At 36.1% G+C, this 18930-nt stretch overlaps 1 protein-coding gene across 2 annotated transcripts; it reads right to left on the reverse strand.

Moving 5' to 3' along the window:
• Nucleotides 1–10713: 10713 nt before the first annotated feature.
• Nucleotides 10714–13740, reverse strand: LOC121970357 (protein gamma response 1-like). Of its 2 annotated transcripts, none has more exons than XM_042521025.1 (3): nucleotides 13605–13740; nucleotides 11666–12412; nucleotides 10714–11456 (listed from the first exon to the last, which is right to left on the reverse strand). In XM_042521025.1, exons 2-3 carry the CDS (start codon nucleotides 12408–12410, stop codon nucleotides 10750–10752), a joined length of 1452 nt encoding a protein of 483 aa, XP_042376959.1. In that variant the 5' UTR covers nucleotides 12411–12412; nucleotides 13605–13740; the 3' UTR covers nucleotides 10714–10749. The 2 variants fall into 2 exon arrangements, with proteins under 2 accessions (XP_042376959.1, XP_042376960.1); XM_042521026.1 differs by lacking the exon at nucleotides 13605–13740 and adding an exon at nucleotides 13003–13195.
• Nucleotides 13741–18930: the final 5190 nt, after the last annotated feature.

Here is an 18930-nt window from a genome sequence, read left to right on the forward strand (position 1 = left end):
GTTTATGCACTTTCAAAGCATTTTAATTTTACTTTTAATGCGTTTTCAGAAAATTAAACATTTTTATTTCGATATTTCGGCTTCCAGGTCGTGGCGAGGCACTAGGCCTTCTTGGTTATTGGAGCAACAACCACTTCCTTAGACAAAGCTTCCATAAAGAAATTCAAAGTTTAATTATCTCACTGTAAGCTTTTAATTTTTGAAAAATTAATCAAGTACAAATTTTGGAACCCAGTAAAGGTTCCTTCCTACGGGATTCTTTAAAAACATAGGGGGTATATAACTTTTAGGAATTTTCCTAAGTTGACCCTGATGTTGTTTAATGTACCAATTCAATTTTCCATAAATTCTAACTTTTGATTTTGGAAATTTCTTTAAACATGCATCACTTTTCAATTTTTCAATTTCATTTTTTAATTTTGTATTTTCTAATTGCAAAAACTCATTTTCCAAATTTAAATTTTCCAAACTTATTTTTAAATTGGCAATTTCTTTTTCTGATTTGAATAGATCTTTAGATAAAGCTTTAATAAACTCAAAAGACTATTTTGGGTTTAGGGCACGTACCTTACTTACCTGTTTGTCGGTAGCTCCCCCTTCATCGCAGCTTTCCTCTTCTGTCTCTCCCCCTTGATCAATGCTCATCTCTGAGTCTGAGTTATCTTCAAAGAGGTGGTTGGCCACCAATGCTAGTCCCGAGAATTCTTCGACTTCTGACTCGGAGGATGAAGAGTCGTCCCATGTCGCCTTCAGATTTTTGTGCTTGGAGGAATTTGGTTTCTTGTAATTGGTCTTTGTCTTCTCCTTTTGCTTGCACTTCAATTTTGGGTAGTCCTCCTTGATATGCCCATCTTCGTTGCAATTGTAGCAACGGACTGTCCTTCTCTTTTGACGATGTTTACTTGACTGCGATCTAAATTGGTTAGATTTAAAAAACTTGTTAAATCGTTTTACCATTAACGCAGCTTCGTTTTCGTCAATCGTTGCTTCGGAGTCGGGATCGTCCTTTTCAGCTCGTAGGGCAATGTTGAGGTTCGACTTTTCTACTTGATTTTTTGTAATTCGAGATTCGTGAAATTCGAAAGTTGAAAACAAATTTTCTAAACTACTTACCTCAAGATCCTTAGAGATGTAGTACGCATCTACTAAGGATGCCCATTCTGGAGTCCTTGGGAAGGCGTTGAGCGCGTATCGGATGGAATCCCGGTTCGTTACTTCTTCTCCAAGGTTGGTTAGTTGCGTGATCAATTCTTTGATCCTTGCTTGGAGCTGCGCTACCTTCTCGCCTTGGTTCATGCGGAGGTTCGTCAATTGGCTCCGGAGGATGTCGCGTCTAGCTAGCTTCGCTTCGGATGTACCCTCGTGAAGCTCCAGGAATTTCTCCCAGAGATTTTTCGCGGAGTCGTAACTTCCGATTCGTCTTACCTCCTGAGGTGGCAGAACACTGAGGAGGTGGAATTCCGCTTTCCCGTTGGCAACGAAGTCAGCTTGCTCCTTCTTGCTCCACGTGTTTTCTTCTTTATCTTTAGGAGCTGCAAAATCATATTTCATAGTAATTAATATATCAAAATCTATTTTAAAGAATACCTCCATCTTTCGCTTCCATGTTGCGAAATCTCCGTCGAACTTCGGGGGATGGATGTTCGCGCAGGCCATTTTTCAGATCTTTGTGCTTCAGATGGCGGTTAGTCCCTCTGAGGCTGTTGGGCTCTGATACCACTTGTTGGTGCAGCGGAGACCGGCAAGAGGGGGGTGAATTGCCTGCAATAAAAATTAAACCCTCCTCAAGGCTTTCAACTTAAGTAATAAAGCAACAGTTATGAAATTCAACAGAACTAACATAAACAGAAATATAAGACGCAGCTATTTACTTGGTTACAACCAAGAATGTTGTTAATCCAAGACAGTAAAAGAGTGCACTAGAAGAAGTCTCCTTCTCTGAAGGCGGAGTAGCCTTTTACACTTGAAAAGCACAGAACTGTTGCTTAGGAAATGAAAGTACAGGAGTTGTATTTCAAGATTGTTCGTATTCGTTCACTGTTTTCGATATTACAAGAGCTACCTGAGACCCTCTTTATATAGGGGTACTCGAGCTTATCAGTTCACCTGATCCTTCGGGATCAAGTTTGACTCAAGAGGGATCGGTCGACCGATCCCCAGGTTCGGTTGACCGAACCTGCTGTACCTGCACAGCTTCGCATCCAGGTGCAGTCTCTGTGGATCGAGCTTGGGTTCGGTCGACCGATCTGCCAACGGTCTTCTGCTGAGTTGGCCCGATCAGTTTGCTCGACTTGGTCTCTGGATAGACTTCGGTTCGGTCGACCGATTAAAAGTTCGGTCGACCGATCAGCTCCCCAACGGTTGGCTGCTTGACGTGGCTTCTGACGTGTCACCAACAGCTGGCTTCGGATAAAGAAGGGTTCGGTCGACCGATCAAGGAGTTCGGTCGACCGAACCATTGACAAGTCAACTTCCAGTTGACTTATTTCTGGTTCGGCTTCTTGGGTGATTCCGGCCTACCGGAATAGGGCTCACCCGAACCCAATTCCCGGCCTTCTCCTCGAGCAGGCTTCCGTCCGGCTTCTCGTCCCTCGAACGCCGTGCACATTCTTCTCGCTCCACCGGAGTACTCTTCCGCAGCTCTCTCGTCCTTCGGACGCACCGAGCCCGTCGGCTCCCTTCCCGTGCCGTCCTTCTCGCTAGCTGCGTCTTCCGCTCGACTTCTTGTGCTCCTAAGTTCCTGCACACTCAGACTAAGGGTTCAGACAAAACGCAGGACCTAACTAACTTGGTTAATTACATCAAAACTACCACGGGATCCAACACTCTCGTCTTCAAGAAAACCTTACCCAAGTAAGCTTCTTAGTTCTTCTGCTTCACGGCTACTTCTTCTTTCCCCTCTCCTTTGATTGGTGCCCACCTGTACCGATTCATATTAATACTCAATGCCACGATCACTGCCAAAATGGTACAGCTTTTGGCAAGCGGTTAATGTTCAGGCAAACACGACATATTAAGCCCGGGCTTTAGTAAACAAAGGAAACGGTGAAGACAGGAATCATGACAATCTAGATCAATATCAAGATCATAATATTATTATGCAGCTAGTCATTCGTAGCCCAAACACTAAACAACATCTCGAATAACAAACCAACAAACTAAAGAGTTAGGCGACGTGCTTCGACTAGAATTTCAAGGATAAAAACTGCAATATAAGTTAGAAGTCACAAAGAAGAAGAAAAGAAGTCAACACGCACAAAAATAGAGTAACTGAAAGTTCAAGACGAAGTTAACATAATTTTGATAGATATTGAAGATCAGAGTGAAATCTTCTGGTCCAATTTGAATCAAGAACCTACATATTTAGCATGTGATGGCAGGAGCAAATAAAACTTTAGCGCACATATTAATCGATAAAACTAAAGACAAAATGGAAACATTCCAAATTTCCAATCGATGGAAAGATAATCTTCTATATAAAAACACTGAATAAGTAAAATAAAAAAAAACAAAAAAAAAATGAGAAAGCCCATGAATCTGCAACCAATATGTAAAATAATAATAACAACAACAACCAAGTCTTTTCCCATTAGATGGGGTCGGCTACATGAATCTTTTTACGTCATTGAGCTCTATCTCCTATTATATCATCATCTATATTTAATTAAATTTTATCTTGTTTTATTGTTGCTAACCAAGTCTTCTTTGGTCTTCCTCTTCCTCGTTTGATATGCATGTTTATCATAGTTTCACATCGCCTAACTAGAGCATTTATTTGTCGTCTAAGTACATGTTCATATCATCTTAAACGTATCTCTCGGAGTTTTCTTCAATAGATGCAACTCTGACTTTATCTCTAATGCTCTTAGTTCTTATTTTGTCCATCCTCGTATGTCCACACATCCACCTTAACATCTTCATCTCTGCAACTCTCATCTTCTACTCATGTGCTCGAGTCATAGTCTAACGTTCAACTTCATATAACATAGCAGTTTTAACTGCGGTTTTATAGAACTTACTTTTAAGTTTAAGAGGTACTTTACGGTCACATAAAACACTCGACGCTCTCCTCCATTTTAACCATCCTGCTTGTATTCTATGTAAGACATCTCTCTCAATCCCTCCATCGTTTTGCAAAAATGATCCTAAATATTTAAATCTCTCGATTTCGGGTAACTCATCCTCTCCTTTCTTAACAATTGTCTCATTACTTCTAATATTGCTAAACTTAAATTTCATATATTCTATCTTTAATCTAGTAAGCTTAAAACCTTTCCCTTCTAGTATTTCCCGCCAAGATTCTAGTTTATCATTTACTCCTTCACATGTTTCATCTACCAAAATAATATCATCTGCAAACAACATGCATCACGGTACTGTGCCTTGAATGTGCGCAGTGAGTTCTTCCATAATTAATATAAAAAGATATGGACTTAGAGCTGATCCTTGATGTACCCTTATCTTTATTGGAAATGCTTCCGTTACTCCGCCTAAAGTCTTTACTCTAGTCGTTATATCCTCATACATATCTTAATTAGTTCAATATATGTTACACTAACACCACTCTTTTCTAGAATTCTCCATATAATTTCTGTCACGCCCCGGGGGAGTCCTTGCTAGAAGAAATTTCGACAGCATCTCCCCTGTACGGGTGACAATTTGAAACTTTTCTACAACATAACCATACACGGCCAACACGGTCGGAACTATACAATAAAATAAAAGCAACAACCACACAATATAATAGTAAACAAACCAAACTAAAGCAACGATAAGGAAATCATCTAAAATATCCTACTCAACTATACCCATAAAACTCAAATCTTATATCCTACTCAACTACACCCATAAAACTCAAATCACCAGCATACATCCAAATAAAACCCATCGATAATAAAGGATCATACAAGATCCAAAGTGCCATAAAGATACAAGTCTGGAAACATAGACGATAACATAATAAGAAAATCAAAGAAAAGATCCAAAATCAAAATTCTCGCAATCTGGAGGAGGACTAGCGACTGGAAATCCTCCCGACAGCCTCAACCTGAAAATAGTAATATCAACGGGGTGAATCAACTCCTCAGCGGGTAACTATTGACATACATAGTAAGAAATAACAACTAATAATAAATATGCATACAGTCTCCTTGATATATCATATGAAAAATGCAAAACTGTAAGGAGCAGGAGTATCTGTACTAACCAGGACCTGGTATAAGGATAACAAGGTCGTCAGACCGAGAGTATCATAAATCCTGTATGCATGTCAAACATATGCATCTACCAAATATGCAGCATATAAAGTGCAGCAAACACAAGCAATAAATGCAATCAGTGCATATGATGCACCATGTCCTGGTCACCTCTGACACCAGTCAGCCGTTTCATACACGATGGTGAGACCGAGTGGGTAGGGATGTGACAACCGTGCACTCTGTCATCACTTCTCCTGAGTGACCGAATGGACGGGATGCTGTCGGAGTACACCTATCCTCCTTACCCCCAAATCATAAGTGGGGAGCGCAATGCTCTCATCTCCCTGAGACAATCTAGAGGAGGGATCCCTGTCCTGCTACCACACTATATCACACTACCCATACACACCATGCCTGATAAAAATCACTAACCTATGAATGGTTATGTGTGCAGATCCATGTAACTGACGATGTGCTCAACAATAATGGAGTCAACTATCGCATAACATGCAATCATGCGAGATGGTAAATGACACTAATCATGGTAATATCCTGATCCTATCCATCTCTACATAATGTATACTATAGGACAAATGGATCAAATCAATGGTCTAGGTACACATGCAAGACATAGTATAAAAACCTAGGTCCTGAACATATATAAGATATGGTATATCATTACCTTAAGGTCATATATAATCAAAGGAACATGAATGCAACAGCAGGAAATAAATACAGCATGCTCAGGTAATAGATAATGACATACCAATGTAGAAATGAATATAAATATTATTATTCGTTAAATATTACTATGCATATCAAACAACAATATCTTAAAAGATAAGTCAAAGCACCCGCCTCAAAAATGGAGATCGAGCTAAATAACCTCTGCGTCGAAGTGCTCATCCCAAATCAATGTCCTGTAATAACCACATTTAATTTAGCTACATATATTTCACATAACTAAAGTAATTTCTTATTTACCAGAACCCTAATTCATTCATTCCTAACCTTTCCTAACTTCAAACATGTATATGTTACAACAAATGAAACTATTCCTCAACTGCTTACCTTAACACCAAACCTCTCCGGCTGATCACAGTCAGATAGGACAGTCGCCGGAATATGCTAGCTGGAGGTACCCATTGCCGGAGATCGTTGTCGAAACCCCTAAGTAGTTGTTGCTTAAACAACTACTCTTAGTTAGCACAATTGAAATCAAGACCCAATCTCTACAAGCCTATAACCCAAAATCGTAAAACCTTACCTAAATCTGGATGCCCCACTGTTGATTCACAGCCGGAGAAGCTTGCTGTGGGGAAACATGGGCCAGAACTAGAAGAGGTTGCTGTGGAAAGACAGCAACCTAAATCCTGATTTGCAAGCTTCTGTTGAAGATGGTGTCTCTGCCGACCCTCCTTCTTGAATCTGAACAGCACACGGATGAGGCTCTTGGGCACAGGTGAAGAAACTAGGGCTCGACAAAACCTAGTGATCAGATGCTGGCGGTGTCGATTTCAGGCTGGCGACAACCGATCGTGGGTCCGCAGTGGTCAGCAGCGGTGCACAGGCGACAGCGGCGCTAGGTCGGACCTGGTGGTCGGCGTCAGTGCTAGGGCACAGCGGATGGGACTCAGTCGCTCCAGCAAGGGTCGGCACAACCCTCGCAGCGGCGGCGGTGGAATCAAGTTGGCACCGAGCATTGCTCCAAACGTGAGGAGATTGGAAGAGGAGAGAGCGGCGTCGGCTGTGGCGCGAGCTCGATGAAGGGAAAGAGGAAAGGGGGGGTGTGCGGCGGTGGAGAGGCTGGCAGAAACGAGAAGAGGAGAGGTGCCCGACTTCCCTTCTGCCGAGGGCTTTTGTAAGCGGGAAGAAGAAACCGTCGCGTGCGGCACCGGTTAGGAAAGGGAGCGGTTAGGGTAGATCGGACGTGAGAGGAGAAGAAGGAAAAGGAACGGCGTCGGGGACGGCTCGGGCACGGGTTCAACGGGGGAGAAAGAAAAAGAAAATAAAAAGAAAAAAAAGAAAAAACCAAACTTTTCCTCGTTTAAATGGGGTAGCCTAAACCGGCTTTCCCGGGGCCCAATTTTTTATCCCCTTAAACTCATCATACGAGCTCCGAAAAATTCCCAGAAAATTTTTAAAAATTCCGAAAAATTCCCTTATGGTTATTCGCCCCTTTTTCGGTATTTTACAATTTCTCTTAGGAATCTATCATAAATTTTTTTCTAAGTCAATGAATATCATGTGTAGATCTTATTTTTTCTCCCGATATTTTTCAATTGATGTATAGCTTCTATTGTCGACCTTCCAGACATGAACCCAAATTGATTTTCAGTCACTGTGGTATCCTTTCTTAATCTTTTTCTATTACTTTTTCCCAAAGTTTTATATTATGACTCATTAGTTTAATACCACTATAGTTTGCACAATTTTGTATGTCTCCCTTATTCTTATATAAGGAAACTAGAATACTTATCCTCCATTGATCAGACTTTTTTTCCATTTTCAATATCATGTTAAATAATTTTATAAGTCATTCAATACCTTGTTTCCCTAAGCACTTCCATACCTCTATCGAAATATTATCTGGTCCAATAGTTTTTCCATTGTGCATCTCATTTAAAGTTTGTTTTACTTCTAAAGTTTAAATTCTACGATAAAATTTTAAATTTCTATGCTCATTTGACCTACTTAAATTACCTAAGTTAAGTTAGTTATCTAAACCTTCATTAAAAAGTTGATGAAAATACCTCTTCCATCGCTCTTTTATTTCTCCATCATTTACTAATACCCTATTACATTCATCTTTAATACATTTTATTTGGCTAAGATCTCTTGTTTTCCTTTCTCTCACTTTAGCTATTCTATAAATGTCTCTTTCCCTTTTTTTATCCAATTTTTTATATAATCGTTCAAAAGTTTCATTCTTCGCTTTACTCACTACTTTTTTAGCTTCTTTCTTGGCTATTGTATATTTTTTTAAAATTTCCTCATTCTTACAAATATATAATTCTTTATAAGATATTCGTTTTTCCTCCACTTTCTCTTGTACGTTCTCATTCCACCACCAAGATTCCTAACTTAGTGGTGCATGTCCCTTTGACTCACCAAGTACATTCTTAGCTATTATTTTCAACTTTGATACCATCTTATCCCATGTTGTATTAGAGTCATCGTATATTTCACCTAATGTTTGTACTTCTACCTTCTCCTTAAATATATTTTGCTTCTCATCCTTTAACTTCCACCACTTAATTCTAGGAATCGTATATATTTTCTTTATGTTGATACTATATTTGAGGTATATATCAAATACTACTAACGTATGTTGGGTAGTTAAGCTTTCTCCAGAAATGACTCTACAATCTTTACAAATCTTTCTATCCTTCTTCCTAACTAAATGAATCCATTAAACTATTGTACAACCAATATATAAAAGCAAAATAAAAATATTGAAACGGAGAAGCACTTGCAGCTTAGATGTTGCTCGTCGACGATAGTCGAAGCACACAGCCCGTAAGTATCATCGCAGTGTGTTCTTCGCCGATCCTCTTGGTGGTTTAGAAGAGAACGTCGACGATCTTGACTCCGAAGTAAAGTAGTGGGTTTCACTGGGTTAGGTTTGGTAGCGCACGTCGATCTTGACTCTACCAGAAGGAGAATCAACGGATTCGATTCGGCACGTGCTAGGCCTTGCGTGATGGCGACATCGCAAACCGATCCCGACCAAACCGACCTATTAAAAAAATAGAAATATTTTTTTTAATTATTAAAATTATTCAGTTAGTTTAATAAGAAGCAGTGAAAATAATTTTAATTTTACTCCTGTTTGTAAAAGGATGATTTGAATCCGGAAGTCCGGTGTCAAATTGATTAGATGATAGCTTTATTATAAGTTTTTTATGATTTATCTTTTTTATACGTATAAAATAATTTAAATAAATTTAATTAAATCGTCATCAATATTTCATTAATATATATAAATTTATTTTAAATTATAAATAAATTTTATTTATTTTATTATTTATTTTTAATTTATTATTTACATTAATATTATTATTAATTTAATTTATTTAAAAATAATTAAATATCAAATTAATTTAGTCATCCTTAATTAATTTGATCATCCTATCAAATATGACTATCTTACTATATTAAGAATCTAGAACCTTTAATAATTAATTTTGATGAAACCTAAAATTAAATTATATTAATGTCTTTTTTTTCACACTGAAAATAACTTTAAGACTTATTAATAATTTTCTCGGATTATTTTGATATAAAAATATGGCATGATTATCTTTAGTCCTATATGTTAGAATTGACAATACCTCGAAAAGGAGAAATTCTATAGATACATTGTCTTACTATTTTATTAAGAATTTAGATAACAAATTTTGGTAAAGTCCATAATTAAATTATTTAATATCTTTTTTCTTTTCATATTGAAAATAATTTTAAGATTTATTAGTAATTTTCACTAATTGTTTTATATAAAAAATATGTACTGTCATGGTTCTCTTTAATCTCACATCATAGGATTGGTAACACTGCGAACGGAGAAACTTTTATAAATACCTTGGGTCGGCGACATTAGAAAACATATCTTTCTCGATTTTTTGGCTAAGATCAAGTGTGATATTAAATTATTTTTTTATGAGGAAAATTCGTTAGAGTAGCTTACTGCTAGAGTTCTCCAGTGTCACCCTTACGTTGCTTTAGCGCGCACCCTTACCAAATCCAATTTATGGGCATGGAGTACTAATTTACATATTTTTATGTATTATATTATACATGCAACACGTGCACACTAAAAATACCATTTGACTTGTTTGCATTATTTCCAGTCTCTCTCTCTCTTCTCCTACTAAATTAAACTTTAAGAATTTTTAAATTTTTGATAAGATCATTGTATGATCCGAGCCCGATTGATCACTCTAAATCAATCCTACCTAACATGACAATCCTACAAATTTTAAGGGTTTTAACTATTTTTTTTCCGTGAGAATGTATAAATAAAATAAAATTAGATTTTATTTTTTAAAATTATTGTAAAGATTAAATAGATAAAATAAATATTTATCATAAAATTGCCATAACTAACAACAATGCACTTTTTGACTTTGATTTGATTAATCAGTGCCTTGGCGTTCTGTCCTAAGGAATTACCTTTCCTCTGAATGATTGATTTAAAGAATTGTATTCCATTTTAAAAAGGGTGTTCTAATATCTATGCTTGCTTTGTACCTAGGATCGCTGTACGCATGTTTCATCCCTTTAATTATATAATAGAGTGGACAAAATTATTCTTGCTGATTTTTGTCGAACATGGGAACAAACCTTTCAAATCTGCTGAAAAAAGAATAATTTGATGATTTGGATTTCTCTTTGCAAGTTTTTTGTCATTCTTCCATTAGGAGTCTGCTTAATTGTAAAGATAACTGTTGATTCATCCACTGGAGGTAATCTTCTGTAATAGAATAAAAGACAACTGAAAGCAGCTGCAAATGTGCAGTTGCTACTTGAGCTTTATCGTTTTAGGAAGCTACTACATATCTGAATCGAACCCAATATTCCAGAAACCTTCAGGAGTCGATGGAGGAGCATATCTGTAACGATGCCTTGAGACGCCATCATGATGTTCACAGCGCCTAATCTTGTCATTCGGATTATTGTCATCGCCTGGAAGAACTGCATCATAGAACTTCTTGCATTGTATGCACTCCACTCCTTCAAGATTCTCCCGCTCGGCCTTTTTCCTCACGGGTTCACGGTATCGGAAGCCCTTGTTTGCTGGACCAGCAGAGTTACGCTGCTCGAGTGGAATAGTTTTGGCGTTCATATCTTGTGTTTCATCATCAGAATTGTGGAAATCCAAATCTTGTGGGGGAGGAGCTGCAAGATCTTGAGCTGGTTCAAAAGGTAACTTGTTTAAGTTTCTTGCAATCTCCAAAGGAGTGTCAAGAAAGTTGTCGTGTGGATCCCCTCCACGAGTTTCATGAGCCCGAGTATCCCTCCAGGATGAACTAGACTTCTTCCTGCAGGCTATTGATTCTAATTTGGAAGTGCCTACATCATGCTTTGGTAAAATGGAGTCGAGATAGGCTGGATTAGTGTGGGAGTCATTTCTTGATCTTTTGAAGACATCAACATCTTGATGGAGCAGAGGATTTTCATGAGCACCGCTCCCAGTCTTTGATTCATCTACCTGAGAAGCGATGTCAGTGACTTCCTCTTCTTCTTTTTCTTCAGAATCTGTACATTTCATTCACAGTACCTTAGTCTGCCATAAAAAAAGAGTAGAAGAATCACACTCTCAAAGGTGAAACCAAAACTAATCCTACAGGAAACAAATAAAAATTCATCAATTTTACTCCAATTTAATAAAAGCGACATTAACAAGAATATTAAAAGATTTGCAGATTGGTAAGGCCAATATTTTCATGATGCTAAGAGAAGGTTACCTTGAAGCCTTCTCTTTTTTAGATGAGACCTCGGTGAATTGTTCACCACATCTACCCTGTCCAAGTAGCATTCATTTCCTGATTTGTGATTGAACTTCCCCACAGCAAACATATATTGTGACTTTAATTGCTTGTACATTGCTGTCATTTTATCTAATTCCATAAGCAAATCTTTTCCTTTAGCTTGCTCATTCAGCAGTTTCTGATTGTTCAATTCAATTTCTTCTGATAATTTTTTCTGCATTTTCTTCGCCTCAGACAATTCACTTTTTTCCTGATCAAACTGCATTTTCAGCTTAGCATGAATGTCCTCGTTCCTCATTAAGCATTCAAGCCTGGTCGAAAGAACTTCCTTCTCTAGTTCATGTCTGTCTACTGATTGTTCAGCACTCATCAACCTCGTCTTAGTTTGTTCTAGAGCATTATTCAATTGCTGGACTTCTTCTTGAAATTGTTGCCTTTCAGTTTGTAGCTCTTTTACTTGTTGTAAGAGAGCTTGTTCTTTTTCCTTCCATTCATCTTCAGCAAGTTTCCTGGTATCAGCTATTTTTTTCTGTAGAACTCTTGATGTCATTTGGAAGCCAGGAAATAGCTGGCTGCAGAAGACAAATTCTATTTGAGAAACCCGATCTTTAACTTCTTGAATGGAGGCCACCAGAATTGTGCTGAGTCTAGATATGAACTTCAAGTCATCAAACTCACTCGAGTCATTAAACATAGGTGTCCTATCCAGGTCATCATCCATACCTGTGGCAGTTTTAGATAAATGAGAACACTAAGATATGCTCAACATACAATTACCAAACCTTGGCACAATCAATTAAATAGAAACTATACATTCTCACACTCTCCAACCATCTTTCAAGATTCCCAATGCTAGGGAAGGATTAGGAGAGCATCGAAGCATCTGTGAAGAGGAAAAAAAATCTTGATGCTCCTATGAATGCTGGAATTTCTTCTCAGCTCAATGACATAAACTCCAACCTATTATGGCCCTATTCCTTTTTCTGTTTCTCATGTTAAGTACCAGAAAATAGGAGGTCGAGCAATCTTGCAAAACCAACATGACCAAGCAACAATTTAAACTATTCAAATGGGTTGAATGAATCGTGTGAATAATCTAACAAAACCGTCTAATTGTTTTGATTTGTATAACAAAGTGCAAACAAAAATATCCCTATAAAATTATCCTATATTTCAGATTCAACATCCTATGGTCCCTTCACTATATGCAACGTGAAAGGGGATGACATGTTTGATAACTAACATGTTAACAAACACAATTGAGATGATGATTAACTCAGAATTTCACCATAACATCTTCAAGAAAACCCTACCCAAGTAAGCTTCTTATCTTCTCCTGCTTCAAGTCCACTTCTTCTTTCCCCCTCCTCCCTATTCAACCAACGAGATAAGATAGATTATTTGCAGGCTGTTGTGAGAGGGGTTGGTTCGTTGCCGCTGCTCACGAAGCGTTGCTGAGATAATGAAAGTGCTCGAACCAGTTTGGAATCAACGCAGAGGCAGCTGCTACTTCTAGTCGCCGGGGAAGGAGAGCTGCTACTACTGGCGAGAGAAAAGTTTTGGTTAGATCTGCCAAACCTACAGGGAACACGTCCAACTCGACTCGATCGGCCACTCCTCGAATCTAGGTATCTGTTCGATCTTCTCCCGTAGGACTCGACGCGCATTAGAAATTCCTCGCCACCAATCAGCCATAACGCAACAAATTCCAATGCCAGATCGAGAAACCCTAACAAAACCTTTTGGTGACAGGTGCGAATCGGAGGGACAAAAAAGGCGAGAAAACGTAAAATAAACCCTAAATTTCAAGTAACAAGCAAGAACAAGTAAGAAATCGAAATGGAATGTCAATTTCTACAATGATAAATCGGACTGTAGTTGGGGAAGAATAGGATTGTGGGATTGTTGAGCTCACCCCCGAAACAAGATGATCAATCTGAGGATAAAGAGGGGAAGTGGAGGAGCCGAGCCGTCACCAGATGACCAGATCGAACGAAGAGATTCCAGAATGCAAGAGCGATGCCGGGCTGCCTTCTTCCTTAAATTCAAATTTCCCTCCACGTTTTTAGGTTGCGAGGTTTGTCATATTTTACAAACGACCCTCCCACGTTTCTGAATTAATAGAACAGCTATAGTGCATTTTGATTAGGGTAGTAAATGAATTCATGAGTATTCGATTTGATAAAAGAATTTTTTTTATATTGGTTCAATATATAAGATTAATTAAATGGATAAGATTGAATCATTCGTTAAACTAAATTAATAAGATTGAATATATTTGCATACAATTAGTTAATATTTATAAATAAATATTATAAATTATTTATGAATAATATTAATAAATTTTATGAACTATGTTTGCTTATAAAATTATGTTTGATATAAAACTTTTTTTTAATAGATGTTAACTATTAATTGGGTAAAAATCAAAATAGCGTTGTAAAGTATATAAATTATGGATCATCCTTTAAAAAAACAAAAAAAAAAAAGGGTCAAAAGGACACCTATCATATATTTTATTTTCAAAATATCCCTTATTCACTGTTATAGTAGATATCAGTAGTTGTTATATATTATAGCACAATTAAATAATTGTAATTAATTTAAAGTAATTTTGATGAAATTTAAATAATTTTAATCAAATAGAGTTCAAGAGTTTAAAATTTAAAATTTAGTCATAACATATAAAAGCTACTTGTTAGATGTTATAACGTCTAGAAATTATTCTGTAATTACTACAGTATCAATAAACAATTATTTTAATGTTCAAAGGTCAAGATTTAAGACTTATCCAGATTTTAAAATTTAGAGTTTGGTTACAATGGATAGAAAATACTCTATAGTTATTATAACATATAGAAATTATTCAACTATTTTTTAAAAATTCTAAATCCTACATCATAAATTCTAAATATTACTATATAAAAAGAAAACTCTTTACCAACTTAGTCAAAAAATTTGTTAATTTCATCAAAAATATTTTAGATCAATTAAAATCACTTAAAAAATTACTTGTAGCAGCTACTAACTAGCTACTACAATATGTAGAAGTTAATAAATAATTATTACAATACTATAACCGTATTATATTAAATGTTACACATTGTAATAACTATTAAATAATTTTTATATGTTGTAGTAGTTAATCGTAACTATTACAATAATACTGAGAGTAAGAATATTCTCGAGATGAAAAATATCCAATGGGGCGCCTTTTTAATTTCTTTGTTAAAAAGGATGAATCCTTTTGATGATTTATTTAATTTGGATTGTCCTTTTGATTTTTGCCCCTATTTGGATGGGGTGAGGAAAAGTTCATGCAGAATGAGAAGGAAGCGAAAGGAAGGAAAAGGGAGAGAAAGTAATATATATATGTTTCTTTTGTTTGGGAGGGAAGAAAGGTTTATTAACATAATATGTATTATCTTGTTTAGGAGAAAAGAGAGAGTAACAAATGCTAAACATATAAAATTATTAAGTTACCCTCACTTTTTTAAATACCATTTGAACTACTTCACGTTATTTATTTAATTGAAAATTAAAAAAAATAAATCTCAATGTTATTGAGCCAACTGACAAGCTAAAATTCATATAGACAAAGCTAAAATCCTTATAGATGACACTTGGGGGCATCTCTAAAAAATTCAATTTAGCAAGCAAACAATTATTTCTCAAGATGGAAAACAAATTTAAAACACTACAAGATACTACTTTCCAAAAGCTTTGGCACAACATCATGCATCCGAAACTAGTTCAATATGTATTAAATGGTCTATCAGAAGCTTTGACACATCATCATGGCATCTTAAACTAGTCCAAAAGCTTTACATGATTTACTTATGATCCCTATTAAATAGGTGATGCAATGCTTATAGACAAAGTGTTGCCTAGTTCAGATAGAAATATTAAAAATAGATTAGATTTTTCCCAAAAACCATCCTTGCTTCTTAGACATAACGAGAAGCACAAATACAATCAGCACACGTTCATCTCAAAGTTTAACTTAAATTTAAAATTTGAGGCAATAGGAAGTGGTGCAATCCTGAACCACTTTTAGAAAATCATCTCAAATTTACCGCACTAATAGATTTAACAATAAGCAATATACAAAGAATCACACATTGAAGAACAATTAAGCACTCACAACATATTTGTTTTTAATTTTTTATAACCATCCACGGCTAGAATGTTGGTTGCCTCGAGAAGCTTCTTGGTGAGCTCGATCAACGGCGACGACGGACTTGGCGACCTTGAGAAGCTTCTTGGCAAGGGTACTTGTACCAGGATTGATGCCAGACTACTAGACGATTGTTTCGACCAGCATGGGATTCTTGAGAATGTGCTGCCCTGAAGGGCACGTCGCCGCCCCCATCTCTGTTGCTGCTGTTGAACCTGTTGATTGTGTTTCTTCTGAATCATTGGGCAAAAGGTGATAATGTTGGTCCCCAACGTCCCCTGTCGTACCTTACCCAAGGTCATCACGAGGAAGGTTAATCACGGTAACCGGAGAAGCTAGTGCGCAGTGGGAAGAGGGACACGGGGACCAGGGATTTACGCCCTGACTATCCCGCGATTCGAACTCACGATCTCATTGGACAATCTTCTACGCACTAGCTGAATCATGCAGCTTGCCATGGTCGCCACTCTACACTTGCTGCTAACCAACGCGACGCAAAGATGATAGTTAACATCATTTGGAAAATTAATATTATAATTTTTATTTTGGGACAAAATTTGGGGGCATAAGAAATTTGGTCTCTTTCCTAGGGTTGTAAATTAGCCGAACCGAGTCGAGTTTTGGGATGTTCAAGCTTATTTGATACGGTAATCGAGCCAAGTCGAGTCGAACTTAAAATGAAGCAAATTTAAAATAATTGTTTAAACTTAGCTTGGTTTATTTTTTATGAACTTGAGCATATTTGAATCTTGACTTGAGCTTGATTCGTTTAGATGTTATCAAACTCTCAATTCAAACTTGGTTCATTTAGATGTTATTGAACTCTCAATTTAAGATTGTTTGATTACTTGAAATTTTTAGTTGTTTGATTGATTATTAACATTGATAATTCAAATTTATTTATTTATTTTTATTATTTATTTAGTATATTGAAAATATTTTTATTAATAAATATGGTTCGTCACAAACATTGTTGACAAATATTGTTCACGAATATTAATGAGCTGAACACATATGTGTTCACGCTTGTTTGTTTAGTTTTAACAAGTTGTTCAAGCTTGTTTGTTTAATTAATCTTGTATATATTGAATGAACATAAACAAATTTTACCAAGTCGAATACTAAATTTATTCACGAATACTTGATTCATTTACGCCTAGTCTTTTTCCTTCATAATATTAAAATTTACTCATTTTCTCTTTTTTTTTTTTTCCTTATTTACTCTTCCCACATCCCCTCCCAAACAGACTGTAAGGGAGAAACAAGAAAAGGGTAGGAAGTAGCAATTTTAAAGAATGCATGAATATATTTTAATACTTTATTATTATTTAAAAAAAATAAGATGATAAGCTGTATAGATATTTAAAAAAAACATATTTTTTTATAAGTATTTATAATCTGTGTTTGCCATCTTATTATTAATTTTAATCTTCTGTCTAAATATTTTTAAGGGGGCGATTTAATCTCACCAATTGATCACTAGATAAATTTAAAGGACCATTTCTCATCCAACTACCAATAATTTGTCATCCTATACTTGCATCCTTCATGATTGATTTAATGTTATAAGAGCATTCGTAGTGGGAGCTGTGAGCCGGCATCCACGAAAAACCTCCCTCCTATAGTGAAGGGAGGTTTTTTGTTTTAATCCAAGAAGCGACTCCATTATTACGGAGCCACTTCTTCAACTTTTTGTTTTTTTAATATTAATTTTTTTAATAATTGTTAAAAAAAAATTACAGCACATACAATAGCTAATGTTTTAGTCGTTATCTATCGTTGTACAATGGTTAAAATTAAAATTAAAATTTATAAAGAAATCTATAAATATAGGATTGATTTTATCTTTTTTCATTCGTTCCATTGCTATCTTTGCTCTCTACTTATTTCTTCCTTTAATTCCCTATTTGTATTAGAGATGGATGAAAATCTCAATACTTCATTTACAAATTTTTTGAATTATTCAAATACCGAAGGAAATACATCTTTTCAAAATACTCACATTCCTCCAAATATCTAATATCCTTATATTTTCTCTCACACGCAAAATCCTCCAAATTTTCAAAATATTTCATATGTTTCACAATATCCTCTAAATTTCCCAAATTCCCAAAGTTTTCAAATTTTTTTGATGATTCCAAGTAACGCTGCCCCAAGCCCCAACTCTATTTGGTATGTATCCAACCCAAGATTGGTCAGCCATGGGTAGTCAACTTGGGATGCCTTATCTTTATGTATTTTCTCCTACTCAACTAACAGTCATACTTTTGAATGAATCGAGAAGGACTATTATTGACCCAGCTATCAGCGACAAAGAATCTCTAAGATCATCATCTGTTCCAACAACTCAGTTGCTACCACACTCATCATAAGAAGAGCATGAAGTTGAGCTGGAGAAAAATGAATCGAAATGAAAATTTTAGTCTCTCGATAATCACGTGGTCCTTGTGAAGTCATGGGCAACTATAAGCACCAATGCAATCATTGGTAATGATTAGAAGGATTAAGTTTTTTTTTTTTGGAAACGTATAGTTGATTACTACAACAAACATCACCCTACTAGATCTATGACGAGAAGTTATTAGCGACTGAAATCACATTATTATAGGTTTGCACTGATGGTAAATGAATTTTCTGCAACTTATAATAATTTTATACTCATCATCAAAGCAGTTGGAGTGACAAGAATGTGTTGGAGAATGCACTGAATATGTGTAAAGCCAACAACAATAACAAGGATTTTAAGTATATGCATGTGTGGAGGGTTCTCAAAAAGTATAAGAAATATACTCTATAATTAGTTGCTAATTACTCTAATAATAAAGCAAGGACATCCGAATCAGGGGGAAATACTTCAACATCAAATCCAGATACGAGTAGTGATTTGGATGACTCTGAAGTCTGCATTCGTCTGATAGGGCAAAAGGCAGTGAAGAGGAAGGACATATATAAAGTCAGAGAGAACGATACACTGGAACATAACATTAACAAAGAATGACAAGATATTAAAAAACATCAAATACAAAAAATAGCTTTGTGGGAAACCGAGATCTTTCATAAGGAT

This window comes from Zingiber officinale, chromosome 4A (assembly GCF_018446385.1).
Source record: "Zingiber officinale cultivar Zhangliang chromosome 4A, Zo_v1.1, whole genome shotgun sequence".
In the NCBI taxonomy this organism is placed as follows: Eukaryota; Viridiplantae; Streptophyta; class Magnoliopsida; order Zingiberales; family Zingiberaceae; genus Zingiber; species Zingiber officinale.